Below are 21,999 nucleotides of genomic sequence, written 5' to 3'. Positions count from 1 at the left end.
ATATTTCTGCTCAGAACTGATATATGGCTGATTATTGGAAATGGACACATTTTGAGATGTGTTGAAATAGACTGATAATTAAATTATATCAACCACCAAGAGTGTGAAACACTGACTTATTAAAATGTGCAGTATGTGTTAGAACTAGAAGTAATGTGTAATGTAACTGCTACAATTTATGGCCAGTAGGGGTCTCTTCAAATAGTAAAAAAAAAAAGAAAAGTGCCTCTGATAGATGCTGTAGAGCAAAACAGAGGGAATATTTTTTGTAATTTGAAATAATGGAATGTTAAACTTAATTAGTTTGAATTGACCTTTTAGCACTCAGAGGAATGCATCATTTGACATACAGTAATATAAAGGTAACAGAGATATGAAAATAGTGACTAAAGAAACGACCGATGAAACATTCAAGAACGAATAAAGAAATGAAATTAGCCATTCTTATATCCTTGATTGACTTCAGGACGTATATAAACAGGTAAACGGGTGTAGTGCACGGGGGTAAAGTAATATCCACAAAGGCCCGGCATGATTGCAGGTTTTCATTCCAACAGAGCTGGAGCACCTATGATCAGTTGCTGAAGAACAGAGTCCAGCTAATTAAACGTAAAAGTAGGTGTGCTCCAGCTTGTTTGAAATGAAACCCTGCAGCCACCCTTGGATAAGACTAGACAACCCTGGTATACTGGGTGTGAAAGGTGTACAATACTTAGGGTTTAACATTGACAAAAACGTTTATTACGTTTTGGGAACATTTTGAGCTTCTAAAAATTTTAAACTCAGAGAGAGAGAGATTCTTTGTACATAGAACTTTGTCTACATATAAAATGTTTTTGTTTTCTTTTTTCAGTGTATAATTGAACGCAGATGGGGATACAGTGAGCGGAGTAATATGCGCATAAGAGCTGTTAAGAGAGTTAATGACATGATTACATCCTTGGACAGAGATACACCTCATAGTTCCAGAGTAGACCTAACCCAGGAGGACAGTGTAGTAGCAAGCTGTAGTGGTGCCACATGTGCGTTTGCTGATGCTTGTGGAAGTGAAGAGGAGGTTGACTGTGAAATAGGAAGTAGTTCTAGTGACAGTGGCATTGAAGATTTATCACATAGTGATTTGAGAAGCTCTTTGTCAGACTGGGCAGTTGAGTTTGGTGTTTCACTTGTTGCTCTTTCAGCACTTCTGTCCATACTTAGGGTTCACCATCCTTTCCTCCCAAAAGATGGCAGATCATTGCTTAAAACAAGAACTGAGTATGTAGTGGAAAAGAAAGATAGCAGGTGGGTCCTTTTACTATTTTGGTATATTAAATACTCTTGGTAAAATGCTTGAAAAAAATGGCTTCTAAACTTCCAGAAAAATATACATTTAAATTGCAGCTAAATTTTGATGGTCTGCCATTATTTAAAGGTTCTTCTGTTCAGTTCTGGCCAGTGCTTGGTATTCTGCAAGAATGCACTACCAAAGTACCAGTATTAGTTGCTGTGTTCTGTGGTGTATCAAAACCAGCTTCATTGAGTTGAGTACCTTAATGATCTTGTAAAAGAGTTAAAATTGTTGAGTGATGGATTCATCATGGGTGGGAAGGTTTTTTTTGTGAAGATAGCCTCCGTTATGTGCGATGCTCCAGCTAGAGCCTTCATTAAAGGTGTCAAATCTAACACGGGTTATGCTGGAGGTGACAAGTGTGTTCAGTCAGGTGTTTACATGAATCACCGCATGACCTTCCCTGAGCTTCATGCTGCTCGTAGGACTGATGAGTCTTTTAGAATTGATGCAGATGAAGACCACCATTTGCTGGAAACAAACATTGGCATGGTTAGTTGTTTTCCTCATGATTATATGCATTTGGTGTGTCTCGGTGTGTTGCGAAGGCTTTTGGATCTCTGGATGGGCAGCACTGGGCCTCTACGGTGTCGTATTTCTACACGTGAGAGTAGTGCCATTTCTGAAAGATTGATTGCTTTGAAAGGTTTTCTCCCAGTTGAATTTGCAAGAAAACCAAGGAGTCTTTCAGAAAGATTAAAATGGAAAGCAACAGAATTGAGACAGTTTCTTCTGTTTACTGGTCCAGTTGTCCTTCGAGGTGTCTTGGCTGAGGAAGTGTATAGCAATTTTATGTTGTTGTCAGTTGCAGTTTGCATTTTGGCAAACCCCTCGTTTTGTTTTATTTTAAATGACTTCGCAAAAACGTTGCTTGTCTCATTCGTTGAACACTTCAGTCAGCTATATGGTGCTGAGTTTGTAGTGTACAATATACATGGATTAATTCACCTCAGTGATGATGTCAAGCTTCATGGACACTTAGACCTTATTTCTGGATTCCCATTTGAAAATTATTTGCAGAAATTAAAGAAGATGGTCAGAAAACCACACAACCCTTTGGCTCAAATAATTCGAAGGGTTTCTGAAATGGAAAACATAAATCCGAAAGGTAGCACTGAAACACATAAGACTCAGACAAACCTAGAGCACAGAGATGGGGCAGTGCCACAGGTGTTTGAAGGAACAGTGTAGAGAACTAGTTACTGATGGTGTGGTTGTCAGGATGTCTGAAGGAGATAACTGTATTAGGCTTAACACTGCAGTTGTTTTAGTACAAAACATAGTTCTTCATCAATACAAAGTGTACATTATTTATAAGGAATACACCAGAAAAGTGATGTTTTTTGATTACCCTGTTGATTCTTGTGAGTTGGGGGTTTTTGTTGTTTCACATTTGTCCTCAGATCTCAAATGTGCAAGACTTGAGAAAGATGAGCATGTGACCAAATATTTTAGGATGCCACTTGAGGTTCAGGATAAGTTTGTTGTTTTCCCTCTTCTGCATTTGCAGTAATAGGACAGGACATATGTTTCTCCCCCATTTGCATTTTAGCACAAGAAATATGTACCACATAGTGAGCTTTGTGGAAACAGAAGAAGTAGAAATTGTCCCTGCCGTCTGGGTGAAGGACAGTGTTTGTCTGTGGACTCCATACAAGAGTGAAGGTGTCCAGAGGGCAACCAAGTCTCAGGAGCAGCCTCATGAGAACTGGACTCCATATAACATAAAAGTGTTATATACAACAAGTATGTATACATACCCATATACTTTGATAAAGTGAGCATAGTCATGTGTAATGGATTCATTAATAATCATAAATGTTTTTGCCTATCATTGACAGATAATTACGTTGAAGCACGAAGAAAACTTCCACTTGCAGAGCAACAGACAGATCTCCAGTCAGAAGCTGAGAATGAGTCACTGAAGCCACCAAAAAGGAAAATAAAGTAAGCTTTCATGTAATAATGACCGTTGTGCCCTATATGAGTAGTTAGGCAAAAAAATCTAATTAACATATTTGATGTTTAATGTCAGATGTGTTCTCTAGTTTACAGCTGGGCCAGTGTTAAAAAAACATGGTTTTTAATTGACACCAAAAATCATCTCTGTAAATAATTGTCAATATCTTCATTTATTTGCTTCAATTTTTTTTTGGAAAAACAATGTAGTTATGCAGTCAGACAATATAACACATGTTGATGGACAGTTTATGAATCCTGTAACTGCTCAGTGATCAGTTTCTGACAACACTGGTACTTTTGGTGTGATATTTTTGTGGTGGAACTAGGGCTGGGCGGTATGATCAAAAATATTGTATCACAGTATTTTTAAAGATTTAGATGGTTTCACGGTATATCACGGTATTTTTATTTGGATTATTTTTATTACTATTTTGCATGTCTAGTACTTTATAAAGGTTTATAGGTCATTAAATTCTCAAGAGCATATCTAAATATAAAAACATTTTAATTACTTCATGTTAGGGCGATATGAGAAAAAATTACTAAATTCATAAAACGTTTGTATGAGAAATGTTTGCTTAAATTTGTATGGAATTTATGGGTGACCACAAAACCTTTCGTGTTTGTCTCCAAAGACCAAACAAACATCTGCTTGAAGATGGATATGACACTGATGAAGAGGCCTTTGTTCCCAAAAAGAAGGTCTTGCCTCAAGCCCCCAGAATAAAGCAACCATTTAAAAAATGCACTGTATCAAATTCTCCTGGTTTACAAGTGCACCCAAGCCCTGAAGCTCAGAGACAAAGCAACTCTGCCTCAACTCTGTGGCACCAAATATCTCCAGATCCACTGCTGTACCATGCAACTTCTACATCAACTTCAGCAACATCATTGTTGTCAGCAGCCTCACATAAGGGCCTAGAAAATTCATCTGAAAGGCATGGAGAAAATACTCTTGGGACATCCCTGCGCCAGGCTATTGACCTATCAGGCGACCCACAAATTCCTAGTCAAACACCTGAACAGTTATGGCAAGACAACAATTATGAAGGACAATCATGGATCCAAAATCATCAAATAAATTTGTGGCATCAAGAATCACCTATAGAGTCTCAGCGCCAGGCAACTCAGTCGGTATGGCAGCAGGAATCTGCTCCAGTGTCAACCAAGGAAACACTCGAGCTTCAAAGGCTGAGAAATGTCTCTGTTTGTGAACAGAAGTGTGCATGTAAGAATTTTTATCTTTGTATATTTTTTTTCCCATCCAGTTGTCAGCTTATACTGACTATATTTTAATTTTGTAGATTCGTTGAATGCTCTAATAATGTTTCTTCTAATGTTGTTTCAGCACTACTGCATGACCTGTTGATAAAGCAGGAAATAGTAATTGAGCAACAGAGGAACTTAATAAGGATGGTCCAAGATCACTAGCACTAGGGAGAACACGGCTGCCTGTGAGGACACAATTGCTTGTGACATGAATCAAAGGCACCTTCCTATTGAAGAACTTCCTTCACTGATGGCTCTGGAAAATGACCTCCAATCATCTCCAGACAAGAGGAAAAAACTGGTAAACAGAAATTTGTTTTATATAGTTTTCCCTTTTGAAAATATATTTTCATATTTCATGTAAACATAATCAAAGCCTATGTTGGTGATACTTATTTTTCTCTACTAGAAGATTCATGGCATGTTTAACATTTTTACAGGTGCTTGAACTGGGGCTTATTGGTGGTGCTGACATCAAAGACACTGTCTGGCGCATTTTGAAACAGACGATTAAAAATGATCTAGCTAAAACTGTCAACTGGGAGTGAATGGGAAAACAGGTTTTCAAAGCCTGCAGCTGAAGAATGTTGTAACTGGTAAGTGGTGTTGTTTTGCTGAAGTTTTTTTCACATCTTAAAGGAGAATACCTCAGACAAAGTCACAGTTTGTATTGGACCTGAGATCCCATGTCCTCCTAGGTGTTGTCCACTCCCATTTTCTTTCTTAGTTTGGAATATGTTTCTACAACAAAAATTAAGAAAAAATTGTATTGTCTGCATAATCTTTTTTTCTGAACCACCTGCTAAAGCCATGTGATAATTCCACAATGTATCTGTATGCAGGTTAAAGTGCTAGTATGATTGTCAGAAAAGGTGCATGACCAATTTATCTTTAATATGGGTTAATATAATTTGTAAATGTTTTTTTTTACTTGAACTACTGTGGAAAAAATAAATGTATCGATAATTTGTACTAATCTTTTTACATTGTTCTGTGCCCATCTGCTAGAAGCTCTGAGAAGAAACCCAGTATGTTCCCAGGCCACTGAGATGGAGGTAGAACGAGTCATTAGAAGATGGTTTCATCTGGCTTGTGATCGGGAGGGCAGAAGGAAGAGAAGAAAAGTGGAAAATGCATCAGGACAAAACAAAATGTAATGGACACACCGCCACACTGGAGAGTGTGTCAAAACGTCACACTGGAGACAGCGGTACTTGACTTGCTCTTAGTTAGCTTTTTTTCTAGCTAGCTAATTACTCTAGGTGCTCTCCCCTCTCTGTCTATTCCAGAGCATTGATGTAACTCTCCCACTCTACTGCTTTGTGGGAGAGGAAGATATGTTTGGAGATAAGTAACAATGTGGAAGAAAGCTTGCAAGGTGTTTACTGGTTTAATTCTAAGCAGGATAAGTTATTGCATTCTTGCACTATCCACTGTGCCTTTTCTACAGTTACACATTGTATGTAACAACTTGCCCAAAAACAGAGTTACAACCATATAAGCATTGGTTGTGTTTTTCACTATTGTACGCAATACGGTATGTTAATAAAGGCTTTGTTTTTCACTTCAAGTTTAGTGACTTAATTGTACAAATAGACCCAAATATTATAAGCCTGGCAAATTTTTAGTTTGCATTTGGGCCAGTATTGGCTCTGCAGTGGCTTAAATATCGGTCTTCTGGCTCAGCTGTGGTTAAGTTATGGCTGTATTTTGGGGTGTAGTTTAACATGTGGGTGAGTTTTGGCCTTGTTCTGGCATGGGTTTGGTTTGACTTTGGTATATGATGTTTGGTATACACATATATATATATATATGTGTATATGTATGTAAATATAAAATCAACCCAAGACCTAAACCCTAACATAAAATAAACATAAAATGCCTCTGAAACACGTATCAAGCTCTAGTCCAAACAAGCTCTAGTCCAAAACGCTGCAGATGTCAGCAAACTGCCTCATTAAACGCACCTGATTCAGCTCATCAGCTAATTAGCAAGGCCTTCATGAACTGAATTCAGAACAATTCAGAACATTAGATGAGGGTGAAAGATGAGCATTAACATTTGACATTGCCAGCTCTTTATAAAATACATCATATATATATATATATATATATATATATATATATATATATATATATATATACACACACACACTATACCACTATGTCTGTCTGCCTGCCCTGCAATGGACTGGTGACCTGTCCAGGGTGTATCCTGCCTTCCACCCAATGACAGCAGGGATAGGCTCCAGCAGCCCCCGCAACCCAGGAGAAGAAGTGGCTTAGAAAATGTGTGTGTGTGTGTGTGTGTGTGTGTGTGTAGGTGTGTGTGTGTGTGTGTGTGTGTGTGTGTGTGTGTGTGTGTGTATACCACTATACCGATACATTATCTACAGACGTTCAGACTGATTGTTAATAAACTATTTGTTAATACTTGATTATAATCGGTGTGGTTAGGGTGAGGGTTTGGACCAGGGTTAGGCTTACCTAACCCAACCTAACCCAGCCTTAACCTTAAAAGAGACAGGAAACCTTTGATCTATATCAAATAAAAGTCTCAATTTTTGCAAACAAGCACCAGCCAACAATGCCCACAATGACAAATATGTCCAGGTTGTTTGTCATTTGGTCTCCACAAAAAGCTGAATGCATGGTCAAGCACAGGAGCCTGAGCACTGGAGTATGTGGAGCACCTGCAGCCCCACTTTTATTAGCAATACAGCAAATATACACTTTTGGTCCTGCACCTTTTATTTGAGCAGGTTCTTAACTTTTTTCATCGTCTGACACTTTTTTGGGTATCCGTTTTTTTTTTCTGCCTCCCTATTTACTGCATGGAACCACATCGCAACCCTCAAGGGTGTCTTGACCTCCCATCAACTCCCACTAATTGTCATGAAAGAAACCTTAATATCTGATGTCATGGCATGTTGCATCGCATGATAGTTTTGTTAGTTTGTTAGTCATCATGACATCTGCTATGATAATTAATGGTAAATTAACATGACACTGTTATATTACTGGATGTAATCTGTTATGACAGCATCTGACATCTGCCATGATATCTGTTTATGGCATGGTTGCGTCAATGTTATGTAGCAGTGTTCAAGTACAATGTTGGCACAGTTTTGTGTACTGCAGTTTTGCTAACATATCTGTCATTCTGCTAATGGTAATATGACAAACTGTTATCTGACTGAACATGCTAGCTGCACTGAAAAAAATGTGTGTGTGTGTATGTGTGTGGGGGGGGATCTTGATGCCTGTTGTGCTATATTGAGATGAACTGTTTATTACTTAATGCTACGGTCCTTGGTGCCTCAGATTCATAAATAGTCCTAAGAAATCTTAATGAATAAATAATACAAATAAAAAAAACAAAAAATAATGCTTTGAATGTATAGGTTTCAAATGTGTTAATTGGTTACGCATCAATAAGTGAAATGTTTTGCTGTCACAGGTGCAGCCTTTCAAGCTTATTTCTTTTGGCAAGAACAGTGTTGATGAATCAGCCCTGTATTCAGTCATATGAGGGCTCGTAATCAATCAGAAGCCTGGCTAGTGTAGATGAGGGGAGGCCCAAATGTTTTGACCCCACTGTTGTCTAGGGTGCTGTGGGATCAGTAACATGTGACCTTTAAAAGACTAAACTGGTGATGGATTTGGTGATGGATTAAAGGCTGGAGGAATAGGCCAGTAGAGCTTATGAAGCCATTTTATTAAAACCAACCACAATGTTTGCCAACTCAGAAACAAAAAGTACTAAGTAGGAACTTAAAAGAAAGGAAACAAAAGCTAACTACACTTCCCTGACCAGTAATTAAAAGTACATATGGTGATGCCCACCCTCTGACCTAGGGAACTAGACATGGATGGACATCTATGTGGTGTGAATCTGTGGGCGTGCCACTCTTACCTGTTTGAAACCCCAGGTGGTACAAATGATCAATCTCTTGTAAAACAAAGTTAAAAGGGTGCAGGTAAAATACCAACTAAAGCACTTCCCCTAACACAAGAGACAAACTCATACACTTACATTTACATTTACAGCATTTAGCAGACGCTCTTATCCAGAGCGACTTACAAGAAGTGCTTTGTCAATCTAGAGAAAGTATCTTTGCTAGTTACCAATAGCTTAGAGAAAAAGACAGTCCTGAGCTCAGATACTGCTAGAAACAAATGTCACTGCAGACACCAAGAGAAAAAGAAGCAGTTGAATGCAGAACTCTGTGCCATTCAATGCAATACAATAACAATAAGATACAATACAATAAACTACAATACAGAGTGCAGTACAATAAAATAAGTGCAGCTTATAGTTCAGTGCTCATTTAAGTGCTGGTTAAAAAGATGAGTCTTCAGTCTACGTTTGAAGACAGCAAGAGACTCTGCTGTTCGGACAGCCAGTGGGAGTTCATTCCACCATCTGGGTGCCAGTACAGAGAACATTCTCGATGCTTGTCTTCCGTGTGCCTTGAAGGATGGCGGGTCAAGCTGAGCTGTACTCGAAGCTCGAAGGGCTTGTGGTACAGTTCGAGATTTCACCATTGCCATCAAGTAGGTAGGGGCTGGTCCATTTCTGGCTTTGTAGGCAAGCATTAGGGTTTTAAATCTGATGCGCGCAGCTACAGGAAGCCAGTGAAGGGAGTGCAGCAATGGGGTGACGTGGCTGAACTCGGGCAGATTGAAGACGAGTCGTGCTGCCACATTCTGGATGAGTTGCAGAGGCTTGATGGTCTGCATGGGAAGACCAGCCAAGAGTGAGTTGCAGTAGTCAAGCCTTGAGATGACCAGAGACTGCACTAGCACCTGGGTGGCCTCTCGGGTGAGGAAGGGTCGGATCATCCGGATGTTGTACACTAAGTTAAAAGAGGTGCTGATAAAACACCTAAACCAAAAGCACTCAACACAAGAGATTAACACACAAATTAAAACACAGCACACATGATCACAGCACTCATTCTGTCTTCAGCCAGCTTGAAGGCTTCTTTTACATCTTAGGCTACTCCCCACAGCTACACCAGCCAGACCTTGGATTGATTAGAGGTCCTCATGTTACTGACTGCAGGGCAGGTATACAACTTAGATTCGTGTACTAAAGTGGCATGAAATTTTCATTGTGTAAAGTCAGCATAATAGTCTAGCTCAATGTAGTGCAGCAAGAATAAACAGGTCACCTCTCAGCTTCCTCGACTACCACACACACACACACACACACACATATGTGTGTAACAGGTTTCACAGAGTAAGTAGGAGTACATTAAATGAAATGTGTGGTATGTGTATAATTAAGCATGTAATGTATAACCCACTGTTTACTCTAGAGGGGTGTTTGGTTTAATTACACCTACAGTAAATGTGAAAAATATAAAGATCAGCATATGCTCTCTCTCACCCACTCCCTCTGAGGCACAGGCATGTACATGTGTACTGACTCACAAGTGCTGACTGCTATCACACTGCCCTCTAGGGAAAGGAATGGGAAGTGCATGTTTGACAAGCTAGTTTTCTATTAGGCCCTATCAGCAAACTGTGTGATATGCACTGCAGTCCAGTTAGTACTCCTCATTTTCTGTTTCCTGTAGATGTTTGCTTTCTCACCCTCAAAATGTGTCTCATAAGGAAGCAAAGCAGACAAATAAACCTCTGAGGATGTAATTTTTCCAAATTCACAAAAAGCTGGGACAGTATGTGAAACACTAATAAAAGCAGTGAATAGTAAATTCTGTTTGATCTGTATTAATTTGAAAACAATACCTTCATTTGAAAAAAAAAACACCTTGTGATCCCAGAAGCACATTCCAATAAAAGTTAGGTAGGGAGCATGTTTACAACTATGTAGCTATATGGTAACACAGTGGTAAACGTGTGCTACTTTTTAAAAAGGTTCCATAGAGAATCATCTACAGCACATTCTCCATCAATCAGAACCTTTTAGTCATACAAAAGAAGCTTTTAGTCATACAAAGACGGGTGTTCATTGTTCTATATAGAACCATTTTCTTTACTAAAGAACGCTTGAAGAACCATATGTGTGTGGCCTAGGTGGTAAACGGTGTCAGTTACAGTTTTTGCTGTAGAATTCCTTATGAACACTGTGCATGGAGCTGTCCATGGTGCTGAAGCAGAACCTGTCTGCTCAAACAGAAACTGCAGCTCAGTAAAGATAGGATGATGTGGGCGTGAGGCTGAAAGAGACAAATGACTTGATCATTGCTAACACTCCAGAAGGCGGCTCAGTTTATTTCATCTCTGACTTTTTGCCATAGGGATGCTAAAACTGAGAAAAGTAAAATGCTTAAATGCCCATGATCCTCATCTGATGTTAATGAAGGACACATGAACCAAGATGCATATCTGTACGAGAGAGAGAGAGAGAGAGAGAGAGGGAGCAGAACAACATATATATATTGCTTAACTGGCTGACTTTAACATCAAGCAGAATTCATTGAACCATTACATTCTTGCTCTACATTCGTGTAGAGCAACTCAGTTCTGCAGTTCTGTAGGGGTAGTTATGCAGGTCTGGCAATCTAATCATGAAGAAGACTTGCCTTATAAATAGTTAATTGAGATAGTTCTGTTTTGGCTTGACTTGAGAGCCGTCATTTTCCTGCTGTTGTTTTTTTTTTTTTCTTTCCTTTTGCAAATGCACTCAAATGTGCTGCATGTAAGAGTGCTGCAGGGCAATATGCTGTTCTGCTTTCTGGGGCAACAGAATGGAAAAAAACACTGTCAATTCATGTTAGGTTGAAGGGTGAAGAGATAGCTGCTACATTTTTAAGGTTGCCAGTGGCATTGCACTCATTTAATATTTTATTAATTTTCAATAGCACATAAATACCTAATATACTTATGCAATTCTTTGCTTCTTGGTCTGCTTAAGTCAGCTCCACTTTGCAGTTCTTATGGTTCTGTCTCAGTATCATCACCGCTTCTCCTCTCACCCACATGTGTGAGCTCTGGTACTGTTCTTTTTTTTTTTTTTTTTCAAAGCAGCAGCTGCTCAGTAACGCCAAGTGTTTCCTTTTCCTACTTGGAGGAGAGCACTAGCCACATGACCTACTGTGTTACTCTCTAGTGCCAAACTGAAGGAGAGAAAGTGACCCCTGCTGTCCAGTCTGTCCTTCTGGAAATGGGGCCAATTACATCCCCTCTGGATTGCCACAGGCAGCAGAAGGCACAGTGAGCTGTACAGTGTCGCTCTGATCCACACGCAGGGTTTTGCTAGTTGGCTACTTCAGGAATTCTTCTCTACTTATCGCTCTACATAGTATTTTTAATTAAAGCCTGATTTGCCATCTGGCCATGATGATCACAATGGAAATGTCAAACTTTCTCATTTCAAAGCACCAGCTGAGCTTTTTGTTTAAGTACTTATTTATTCATTTTGACTGTCATTCAAGCTAAACTTAACAAAATAGTTTACTCTTCAACATTGAACAGCATTACTTTTATTTGGCTATACTATTCAAATATGATTCAAATATGATTAAGTAACTACGAATGTATTACATAGCAGTTGCATTTTAATCTATATTATATGTATAATCAGTGTTCTATAATGACTGTTTTGAGTCTCATCATTTCTGACTTTTCTCTGTTTATTTCAAATGTCAGTTAGTAAGAACTTAAAGGATGTAAAAGTTTTTCTAGCATAAAACTCAGGGGGCAGTTGTGGGCTGGAGGTTAGGGAACCAGCCTTGTGACCAGCTGCTCCCTGGGTGCCTTGGATTGGGCTGCCCACCACTCCAGGCAAGTGTGCTCACTGCTCCCTAGTGTGTGTGTTCACTAGTGTGCATGTATGTAGGTGTTTCTCTGCATGGACAGGTTAAATGCGGAGGTCTAATTCTTCTGTGTGCAAACACAGTTGGCTGATGGTTCTGAATTCAGTTCTATGCACATACATTTGATCAAATTTAAATCATAATAAAAGCTGTGATATTTACTGAAAGTTAAGAATGGTACCAGGTGGCACGGTGACGCAGTGGGTAGTACTGCCGCTTCACAGTAAGAAGGGCCTGGGTTCAGTTCCCCGGCCAGACGGTTGAAGTCCTTTCTGTATGGAGTTTGCATGTTCTCCCTAGGTAGTATATGCACCATGTGGCCAACAATTAAACTTACAACGTTGCATTAACATTGGTGTGCAGCTACATTATGAGTAAAATAATTCACAATTAACAGTAATGTCACGAACTTTATTCTAGCAAAAACAAATATTAACTTTAGCTAGTCTACCATTAAACTTATCCAGGTGAACAACTTAGTCTGTCTACCATTAGTGCTGCTACCTCTATAACAAGTGAGCTGAGGATACAGCACAGATTAAAATGAATTACAACTCCATTAATGTTAGTCTATATACTGTAAAAAATGAGAAGTCTGCTCAACTTAATATGATATCATAACTGATTACATGGCTTTTCTTGAGTTGACTCAACTTTAGGACACCAGAGTTCTCCCACTCAAACTTCTTAGTTGAGTCAAAAAAAACTCCCACCTACTGTTTTTAGGTCTGTATTTCATTTAGATAAACAAAACTGAATTTGTGTGTTTTTACTCTCCTCACTTGCTGGCACTCCTTCTATCAGACAGTCCCAATCTGGCATATTTTCCTCTTGGGCTTCAGGATATGGAGGGCTATGATATTGCCAGGATTCAAACTCACAATCTTCTGATGTTGCAATGAAATATTAGACATTTGAACCACATGAGACTCTGCCATGCTTTAAAGGCAAAACAACATATATTTTCTCCAGTGTATTAAACATTTGTAGACACAAAATCTGAGTTGCTTCATGTGTTCCTGAGTTGTGCAGCGGACTAAGCCATCACCCCAACAGGAGGCTGTGAGTTTGAGACCCAGCAATATCATAGCCATCCATAGGTGAGTACCCAAGAGGAAAAATGTGTAGGGGGTTGTGTGAAAGGGTCCTGGCTAGTAGGGAAGTTGAGTCAACTCAAGAAAAGCCATGTAATCAGTTACTGTATCATTTTTAACAGCGCACCATTAAACTTGTGTAAGATGTTGCTAATCTGTAAAAGACCATAAAAACACCCAAGGAGAGCATGTGGCTTATACACTACTACCACTGTTCACTTGTCTCCTTACCTCCAACAATGTTTCCCAGATATTGAAGTGAGATGATTCCACAGGAGTAAATCCTTTGACTCAACACATCTGGAATCAGGGTCAACTCTTGGTCAGTGACCGATGGTCAGAGTTGAGATGCTTGGAGTTGACTTTTATCACATACAGTATGTAATTCTTTTTTAATAATAGAAAAGGATTCAGGGCCATTACATAAACATTCAGGGCTAAAGCACAATGGCTTGGACGTGGGCTTGGCCCTGCATCACAACAGCAAAGATGGGCAGACTTTCAGGTGGATGATGCCAGCAGTGCCACATTATATACATTTTTAGGGTACTCATTTCATAAGGCTGTGCATAGAAAAAACAAGAACACATGGTACGTAAATGAAGTTCTAGTTCTAGTTCTGCTCTAGAGACATGTGGAACAGTTACAACAGCCACAGTTAAGAACTTAATGGTGTTGTTGGCTGTTTAACGTCAATGTAAAGTGACTAATTTGGCTTATTAGCTACATTGCCTGCTGGTCATCTTAACTTGGCTGATCTACAACAAGATACTACGCTGTTCTGGGTGCACAGGTTTAAAAAAAAGTCTACATTTACAACAAATCAGGTGCAGAATCAAACAAAGCTTCAATTTATTTTCTGACAAGTATGAAAATATGAACAAATATGTTGCTGTTAGCACAACTGGGGGACTCTTTACTACATATAAGTACTGTATCTAAAAATAGCAATTAACACATTAATATGCTATCCTAGTGTATCCTAGTATCCTGGAACACTTACTGGTCATATAATAGTGCTTTTTATTTATCTGAGTAAAGGATTCGCTATACTGTTGGTTTCACCTACAAATCTCAGTGGGATTTGTACTCCTATAGCAGCTCCACCTGCTTTTCAGATCAGAAAAACAGGAAAAATGTCCGTTTTAATGTCCATTAAAAATCTGTTTGGCTACATTTAACATTAGAACTTCGAACAAAACAATATTTTACTGTTATTATGAATGGTTTGTCTGTTTGTCTTTACTCTTGTTTCAGTGATATATTAGTAAGAAATATGTTAAAAGCACACCATAATTTTTTATCGCTTGAGACAACTGCAACTTCTAAGAGTTAGCCGACGAGACAAAGCACCCTGCAGCTACATGAAATGGTTAGCTTGGACCGGCCCTGTAGTCTGTCACATTGACAGGCATGGATCCACTTGTCCTGCTGTCAGTCAGTAAATGTTAGAGATGAGGAGAAGAATACCTAACCATTCCTCACCCTCACTGCACCACACAGAACATATCAAACATTCAGTCCAGGAATACCATCAGTGAAAGGTCTGAAAAAAAGTAGTGCATGAAATTTATGTGAGTCAAATGTATACATCACGGATCACAGTTATTGCTGAAAGCAAGTAAACTGAAAGATAAGATTGTGATAATGTAATGTACATTATTCATGTGGAAATTACGGGAACATTTTAAAAGTAACCTCAGCCCTGTTTTCTGTAATGTGTCTGCCTATGTGTGTATGTGTTTATGTATGTATACACTCGAAAAATGAAAATAAAAGACACATTTAATTCCATACCAGTGAGGTTGGCATATTTTCCTTCAAGCTGTTATATTGTAATTATGTCTGAAAGACCAAAATTAAAACATTACAGCGTAATCAGACCTTGAAGATGTACAAGCTGGAGCGAGCATAATTGGAACTGACTGATTGAGTAAGTGTAATTTATGAATAAATAAAAGAAGTGCTGGAAAAGTGTTTTGTTTGTTGATACAGTCATATGCTAAAACTTGAAACCCCTGGTTTCCTAGATGTTTTTTAATTTTCTAAGTGAAAATAAAAAGAAATGCGCCATCCACAGGAGCCAGGCTTAAATGTGGCATGTTGTTGCCAATTTTAGTGCACATTTTCTATTTATTTGCTGTGCTTCACATATTGGGAAAGAAACACAATATAAAATATGAAATGTGCCATAAAATTTGGACAAGCCCCATTTTCTGTTTTTTTTTCCTTCCAAATATGTTACAAATAGACTATAATTATGTGTTAAAATGTGCAGAAGTTTGTTCTCTGTTGAGGATGTGTTCACTTATTTTTCACTCAAAATGAACAAAACATTATTTGACAACTGCTCCCAAACTTACGACTGCATATGCATACTGTAAATGTAACTCTCTGATCTTATAATAATTCAATTAGATTGCAATTCTTTCAGAAACATATTAAAATTTCACTCAAATCTCTTTTGATTTGATGATTTTGGTATTTTTCACAATTATTTTGACCGCATGTGCCTTTTAGAGTTATTTACAAAACAGGGCAATGTAGACAATGAAAACAACAGTTTTCAAAATAGCCAAATAACTTTATTTTGGGAAAAAAAAATTAGGGCACACTTTATAGAGTATTATTATAATCAAACAGAATCAATTCTTACATTTCAAAATTGATTTAGATTTTTAGACCAATTTACCATGATGCCTGCATGCTTTTTAATCAGAATCAGAATCATTTTTTTTGTCTTTATTGGCCAGGTATGTTTACATATACAAGCAATTTGGTTTTGGTCACAGGAGCGCACAGTGCACATTATCATTTTACAGTAGTAGATAAAATAAACAAAATAAATAGTAAATAAAGATGAACAAAAATAAAAAATAGCATAAAATAGAATATGCATTCCTCCCACACACTCGAACCATCTCACACACACACACACACCTGTAAACCTTGCCTTGTGCAAAGGATATGTCTTATATTGAAGTGCTGAGTACGTCAGCAGTGAAAGGATGCATAGTGGAAAAAAAGAGATAAGTGAGGTAAGAGTCAGATGAGACCGGTAATAAGACAGGTAAGTGAAAACCCTATGTTAACCCCTATGGATATTGGCGTATTGGGGTGGAAGGATTTTAAGCTGTAGTCGTGGCAACCAGATCACATGCTGAGGCTTTAGGCATGCCAGCCAGAATAGCCAGAGAATTTTTGAACTACAGCATCAAAACTCCCTCTCAGAGTTGGGCAACCTGATGATATGATTGATTATCCTGATAATCTATAAGACAGAATGTTTTTCTGTATATCAAGAGTATCATCTTCTCTTAAACACCTAACTGCCTGCATCATAAAAAGACAGATGTAGGCCATTTATAGACAGTAAAAACCTAAAATAGTAAATGAGTAGATATGAATGTGTTATCATCTACAGTTGTATGCAAAAGTACATTTTGCTTATTTTGAATAAGGTAATTCTGCACAGTTTAATGCACAATTACTGATTATTTTATGTGTGTTTTATATTCTTTGTAGAGGATGTGTTAAATTATTTTCACCTAGAAAATCAACAATATGTCATTTTAAAATGTAATCCTAACCCCGGCCGTAATCCTAACCCTAATCTTATCCTCAACCCAAAAACTAATCCTAACCCTCATATGTTTTTGATGTGTTACTGAGTCTGTTGAGTGTTTCTTTCATCTAAAAGGACCACTTAAAATAATGATCAGAAACATTTCTCCTTACATATTGTTGGTGAATGAGGTTCATTGTGCTCATTGATTTCTTAGCAAATGTAACTGTACGGCTTTGCTGATGCATCTTCTGTTACGACCTCTTTGCAAACTTCAGAAAAAAAAAAGACGTGAATTTCACACATAAAATTAGACACATAGACACAAATAATATTTGTATTTCTCATGTTATTTTTCACATACATGTGAAACAAACATGTGATCATATTAAAAACGATGCCATTTCATGACACATGCGACCACACGTTATTCACATATGTTTACTTGTAAATACATATGGTTTTTGCGTACTTCACATGTGAAGTGCACATCGCTGTTCTCTAAGGGAACACATAACAAGTATCATGAAAGAATTATCTTCAAGTATCGTGATTTTATATTTTTTCTATATTGGCCACTTTTCCCCCTTAGAATGAACGCTTCAGCTCTGACAGGCTAAAAGGGCAGAGTCAGAGAGCAGCTGTTGGAGTGGGCTGAGAGGCTGCTCAGACCCAGGTGCTCAACAGCAGGCTCCAATTGCTCCATGCAGGGCTGAGAGACAGAGAGAGAGAGAGAAAGAGAGAGAGAGAGAGAGAGAGAGAGAGAGAGAGAGAGAGAGAGAGAGAGAGAGAGAGAGAGAGAGAGAGAGAGAGAGAGAGAGAAGATGGGCTGCACTCACTGGCAGCATTAAAGTAAAGCTGCAGCACAGAGAAAGCAAGTGAGAAAACGAGAGAAAATCAGCAGGAAGAGGAAATGCGTTGCCTCCAGGGAGAAAAAATTCCATCCCAGAGAGCGATAAAGGAACAGGGCGTATAACTGAGGGGGAGTAAGATAATGACTATCAGACAGCCACCCCGGAAAGGGGGAACAATCTAAAGCCATAAAGAAAAAGTGTTTCATTAAAAGGGCGACGACCTGGGATTCATTTTATAGCGTGTTTCTGTCTAACTTACGGTGTGTGTGTGTGTGTGTGTGTGAGAGAGAGTTTCTCTACCAGCTTTTTGCTGATAGAGACAAATAGGGGTGTTATGCTATACATATTAATATTCATTTTTATGTTACTGGGATTGTGAGACAATATGCAGTGTGAACTGAACACAGTTATATTTTATGCTTTAAAACATATATCACATACTGATTATACATTGTAATGAGATCCACTGTTTTATTAAAAATGCATTAAATTAAATTAGACATTCATGAAAGTAAGAAAAGTACAGCTGAAATCATTTACAATCTGTGGGTTTAAGTGTGTTTGTCTTCTAAGAGAATTACTTGTTTGTGTTAATTATGCTAATGTGCATGTGACTTTATAGGTCTGTCTGTCTGCCCTGCAATAGAGCGGCGACCTGTCCAGGGTGTATCCTGCCTTCCTCCTGATGACAGCTGGGACAGGTTCCAGCTCCTCCCACGACCCAGAATAGTAAGTGGTTTAGTGTGTGTGTGTGTGTGTGTGTGTGTGTTGATTACACTTTGGCTAGGAACTGCAATAGAGTTTGGGAAACTGGACAAAAAAATGAATAAATAAAATTAATGTGGCATTTCTTTTTTATATATATTTCTGTATCCCGGTGAACAGAGAATGTGCTTGGTCCAGAATTTGTCTAAAAATAGTCTGTGGGGGCCATGACATGAACATCAGTGGACATCTAAAGTCCATTTTAAAAAGTTGGCTCATTGGTGACTGAATAATCACGTGCACCAAAGTCTCTTCATTAGGAACATTTTCTCAATCTCTGAATTAAGGGAGCCTGTTATTTTTCGCAAAAAACGTAGCTTATAATCACTTATAAGACTAATATATATATATATATATATATATATATATATATATATATATATATATATATATATATATAAAATAACATTAACAAAAAGTTCTTTTTAAGTCATTGAACTGGCAGTACATTTTTTAGTGAAATTAGTTCATTAAAGTTTTTTATCAGTTCCCTATGTGAATATGTATGTATGAATATGTACTGGAAATCTCACTAATATGAATGCTTATTTTACCATGCATTCTTTATTTATTATGATATTAGAATGTAGTTAATGAGATTAATGTAGTGGGTTAGAACTTAATTTTTGTTTAACGTTCTTTTTTTTTCAATACACGAATTATAGATTTTGCAACATAATCTTTGTATCTGTATACCAGCATAAGCTACAGCCAAAGTTCATAAAAATGTGTTGACAAAGTTACACAAAGTGACAAAGTGCGAGTCAAACATGACTTCATAGTGTCCCTCCACTACACACACACACACACACATAGTCTGCTCTGTGGCCTAACCTTTCCCCTTGTGATCCTGTGACATTAAACTACTGTCAAACGGATCACAGGAGCCTTAATTACACTGACATATTCACAGAGAGAGAGAGAGATACAGAATGTCACTAAGATCAGGTATTTTGGCTTTTATCTGGCCTTCCAGGCTAATTAGAAAGTCTGCCAACCCCCCTCTCTCCAATACACAAACTCACACACACACGCACACAGGCACGCACGCACGCACACACACACACACACACACACAAACAGCTAGCTTTTAATTAGAGAGCCATCCATTACCCACGGCGACCCTGTAACCCTGGCCCCCAATCTGACTGGAGAAGAGCCCAACATGTCATGTTAGCGTTACTGCTAATCTTAGCAACTAGCTTTTTTCTCTCTCTCCCTCTTTCTTCTTCTATCTCTCTATTCCTCTCTTTCACTCTTTCTCTTCATCTCTCGCTCTCTCTCTAAATGAGGCTGGTATGTGGCTTCTGGCTACAGTGTGTGAGTGATAGACATTGACATGCGCCAAATACAGTGTGTATCTCCCATGTGAGGTCATTTATAGCCCTGATTTCACTTAACATGTGCATGTGTGTGTGCAGAGTAAGCAAGTCTGTGTGTACATATAGTAAGGTTTTTCAAGCAGGAGAAAAACATACAAGCTAGGCAACCAAAAACAGAAACCAGAGTTGTGATTTGTGTGTGGGTGTGTGTGTGTGTGTGTGTGTGTGTGTGTGTGTGTGTGTGTGTGTAAAACACTGTGTAGCATGACTGCAGAGCTCATCCAATCGATGCCTATTTTCAGGGCATGACCCTGTTACCACAGTGCTGACAAACTGTGAATCCACCAGGGGAATGCTGGGAGCTGAGCCACTGTAGCACGTATATATACACACTCACACACACACACACACACACACACACACACAATTTTCTGTCTGGCTAGTAGGGAAAAATTCACTGATATTAAAAAAAGTGACAAAATATCATAAACACCATTGCCTGTGTATTATATTCTCAGTAGAAGGTGATTGATGCTATGGGTGTTACTCAGTGTTAAAAGGTAATATTTCATGCTTTTTTTAACAGTGCCTTTTTTTTGCTCATGTACACTACTGTTTAAAATTTGATCAATATTTTCCAAAATGTTAAATTAACTTGATTGCAGATACATGTATACAATGTATTCTGTGTGGGGGGCCCCCCTGCGTTCTCTTGGTTAAGTGATTCTGTCCCCCACACTTTTCACACTTTGCACATTTCTTGAACTGAACTTGTGACTGGCAATTACAAATCATTGTGGGAAAACACCATTTTAAGATAAATAGCACTTTTTAGAGGTGTTGCTTAATATGGCCTGATGGAACAGCAATCCAGTCAATTACAATTAAGCAGTGTGGGACGAAAAAGATCAAATTCACTGCACAAAGTCAGCAGGAGTTTGATGTAGTGGACCAAACTGTCTAGCAGATTTGACTTGACAAAAAAGGTAGTAACATGTAAAATTTGACTTGTGTTCTGGTATAAAAGTCATACAGCTAAAAAAAATTGAGCCAGGTAAAAACTTGAACAAGATACTCACGGATGTGAAATAAATAAGACAAAATCAAGAATAGCCAAAGATAGTACAGACAAAAAGAGTATCGAGTAAACAGGCGAGGGTCTAAAGACCAAATCAACCAGTTACCTTGGTGAAAGGGGTAAATCCAAGAATCAACAATAATAAACAAAACAGGGTCATAACAAGAGAACAAACTACAAATAAAAAGGCTCTGTACACACTGGTAAACAGAGGCAATACTTCACAAAGAGAGACAAGCAGACAGCCTGGCTCAAAAAGAGCAAATAGAATTCAGGTGACTGGAATCTGCTGACTGAGTGAAGATTGGATGGCTGGGTCATGTGACTGGCTGATGCATCTTGGGAATTGATGTCTGTAAGATAGTGAGAGTCTGTTTAAGAGCTGGGAATCGTGAAACTAGTGGTATCTTGCTATTATAGCAGTCATCAGCTAGTGGATATGCTGTTGGCTGAAGTCACTGTTCAGTCAGAGATGTGTCAACTTCTTCTTTTTAGGACTATCTCCATTTACATTTACATTTACAGCATTTTGCAGACGCTCTTATCCAGAGTGACTTACAAGAAGTGCTTTGTCAATCTAGAGAAAGTATCTTTGCTAGTTACCAATAGCTTAGAGAAAAAGACAGTCCCGAGCTCAGATACTGCTAGAAACATATGTCACTGCAGACACCAAGAGAATTGTTGGTGTGTCCTCAGCTGAGGCTGAACAAAGTTTCAATAGCCTTCAGAGACTGAAAGCATGGCTTTACATTTTACATATATGGCATTCTGGCAGGTGCTCTTATCCAGAGCAGTTTATAATTTGATCATTTTCACAGGAAGGTGAAGGCAGTGTTAGGAGTCTTGCCCAAGGACTCTAAATGGTATAGTGTAGGGTGTTTACCCAGGTGTCTACAGTGTAAAAGGCAGAGGTGTTAAATTATACTATTCCAACCACCATGGCTTCTATATATATATATATATATATATATAT

The 21,999-nt window shown here is 38.4% G+C and overlaps 1 protein-coding gene and 1 long non-coding RNA gene across 2 annotated transcripts; both read left to right on the top strand.

The window, feature by feature from the left end:
• The first annotated feature begins 928 nt into the window (after positions 1–928).
• On the top strand, positions 929–4,206 carry LOC119263270. Its single transcript, XM_037538113.1, has 5 exons — positions 929–1,284; positions 2,883–3,076; positions 3,172–3,277; positions 3,928–4,020; positions 4,137–4,206. The coding sequence occupies exons 1-5, from the start codon at positions 929–931 to the stop codon at positions 4,204–4,206; spliced, it is 819 nt and encodes a 272-aa protein (XP_037394010.1).
• Positions 4,207–4,683: 477 nt separating this feature from the next.
• LOC119263160 lies at positions 4,684–6,059 on the top strand. The gene is made up of 3 exons (XR_005130162.1): positions 4,684–4,862; positions 5,002–5,157; positions 5,570–6,059. It is a non-coding gene; the product is annotated as an uncharacterized LOC119263160 (long non-coding RNA).
• The last annotated feature ends 15,940 nt before the right edge of the window (positions 6,060–21,999 follow it).

Source organism: Pygocentrus nattereri, chromosome 4 (assembly GCF_015220715.1).
Source record: "Pygocentrus nattereri isolate fPygNat1 chromosome 4, fPygNat1.pri, whole genome shotgun sequence".
NCBI lineage: Eukaryota > Metazoa > Chordata > Actinopteri > Characiformes > Serrasalmidae > Pygocentrus > Pygocentrus nattereri.
Note: the sequence above shows the minus strand (reverse complement) of the source record. Positions and strands in the feature narration are given on the sequence as shown.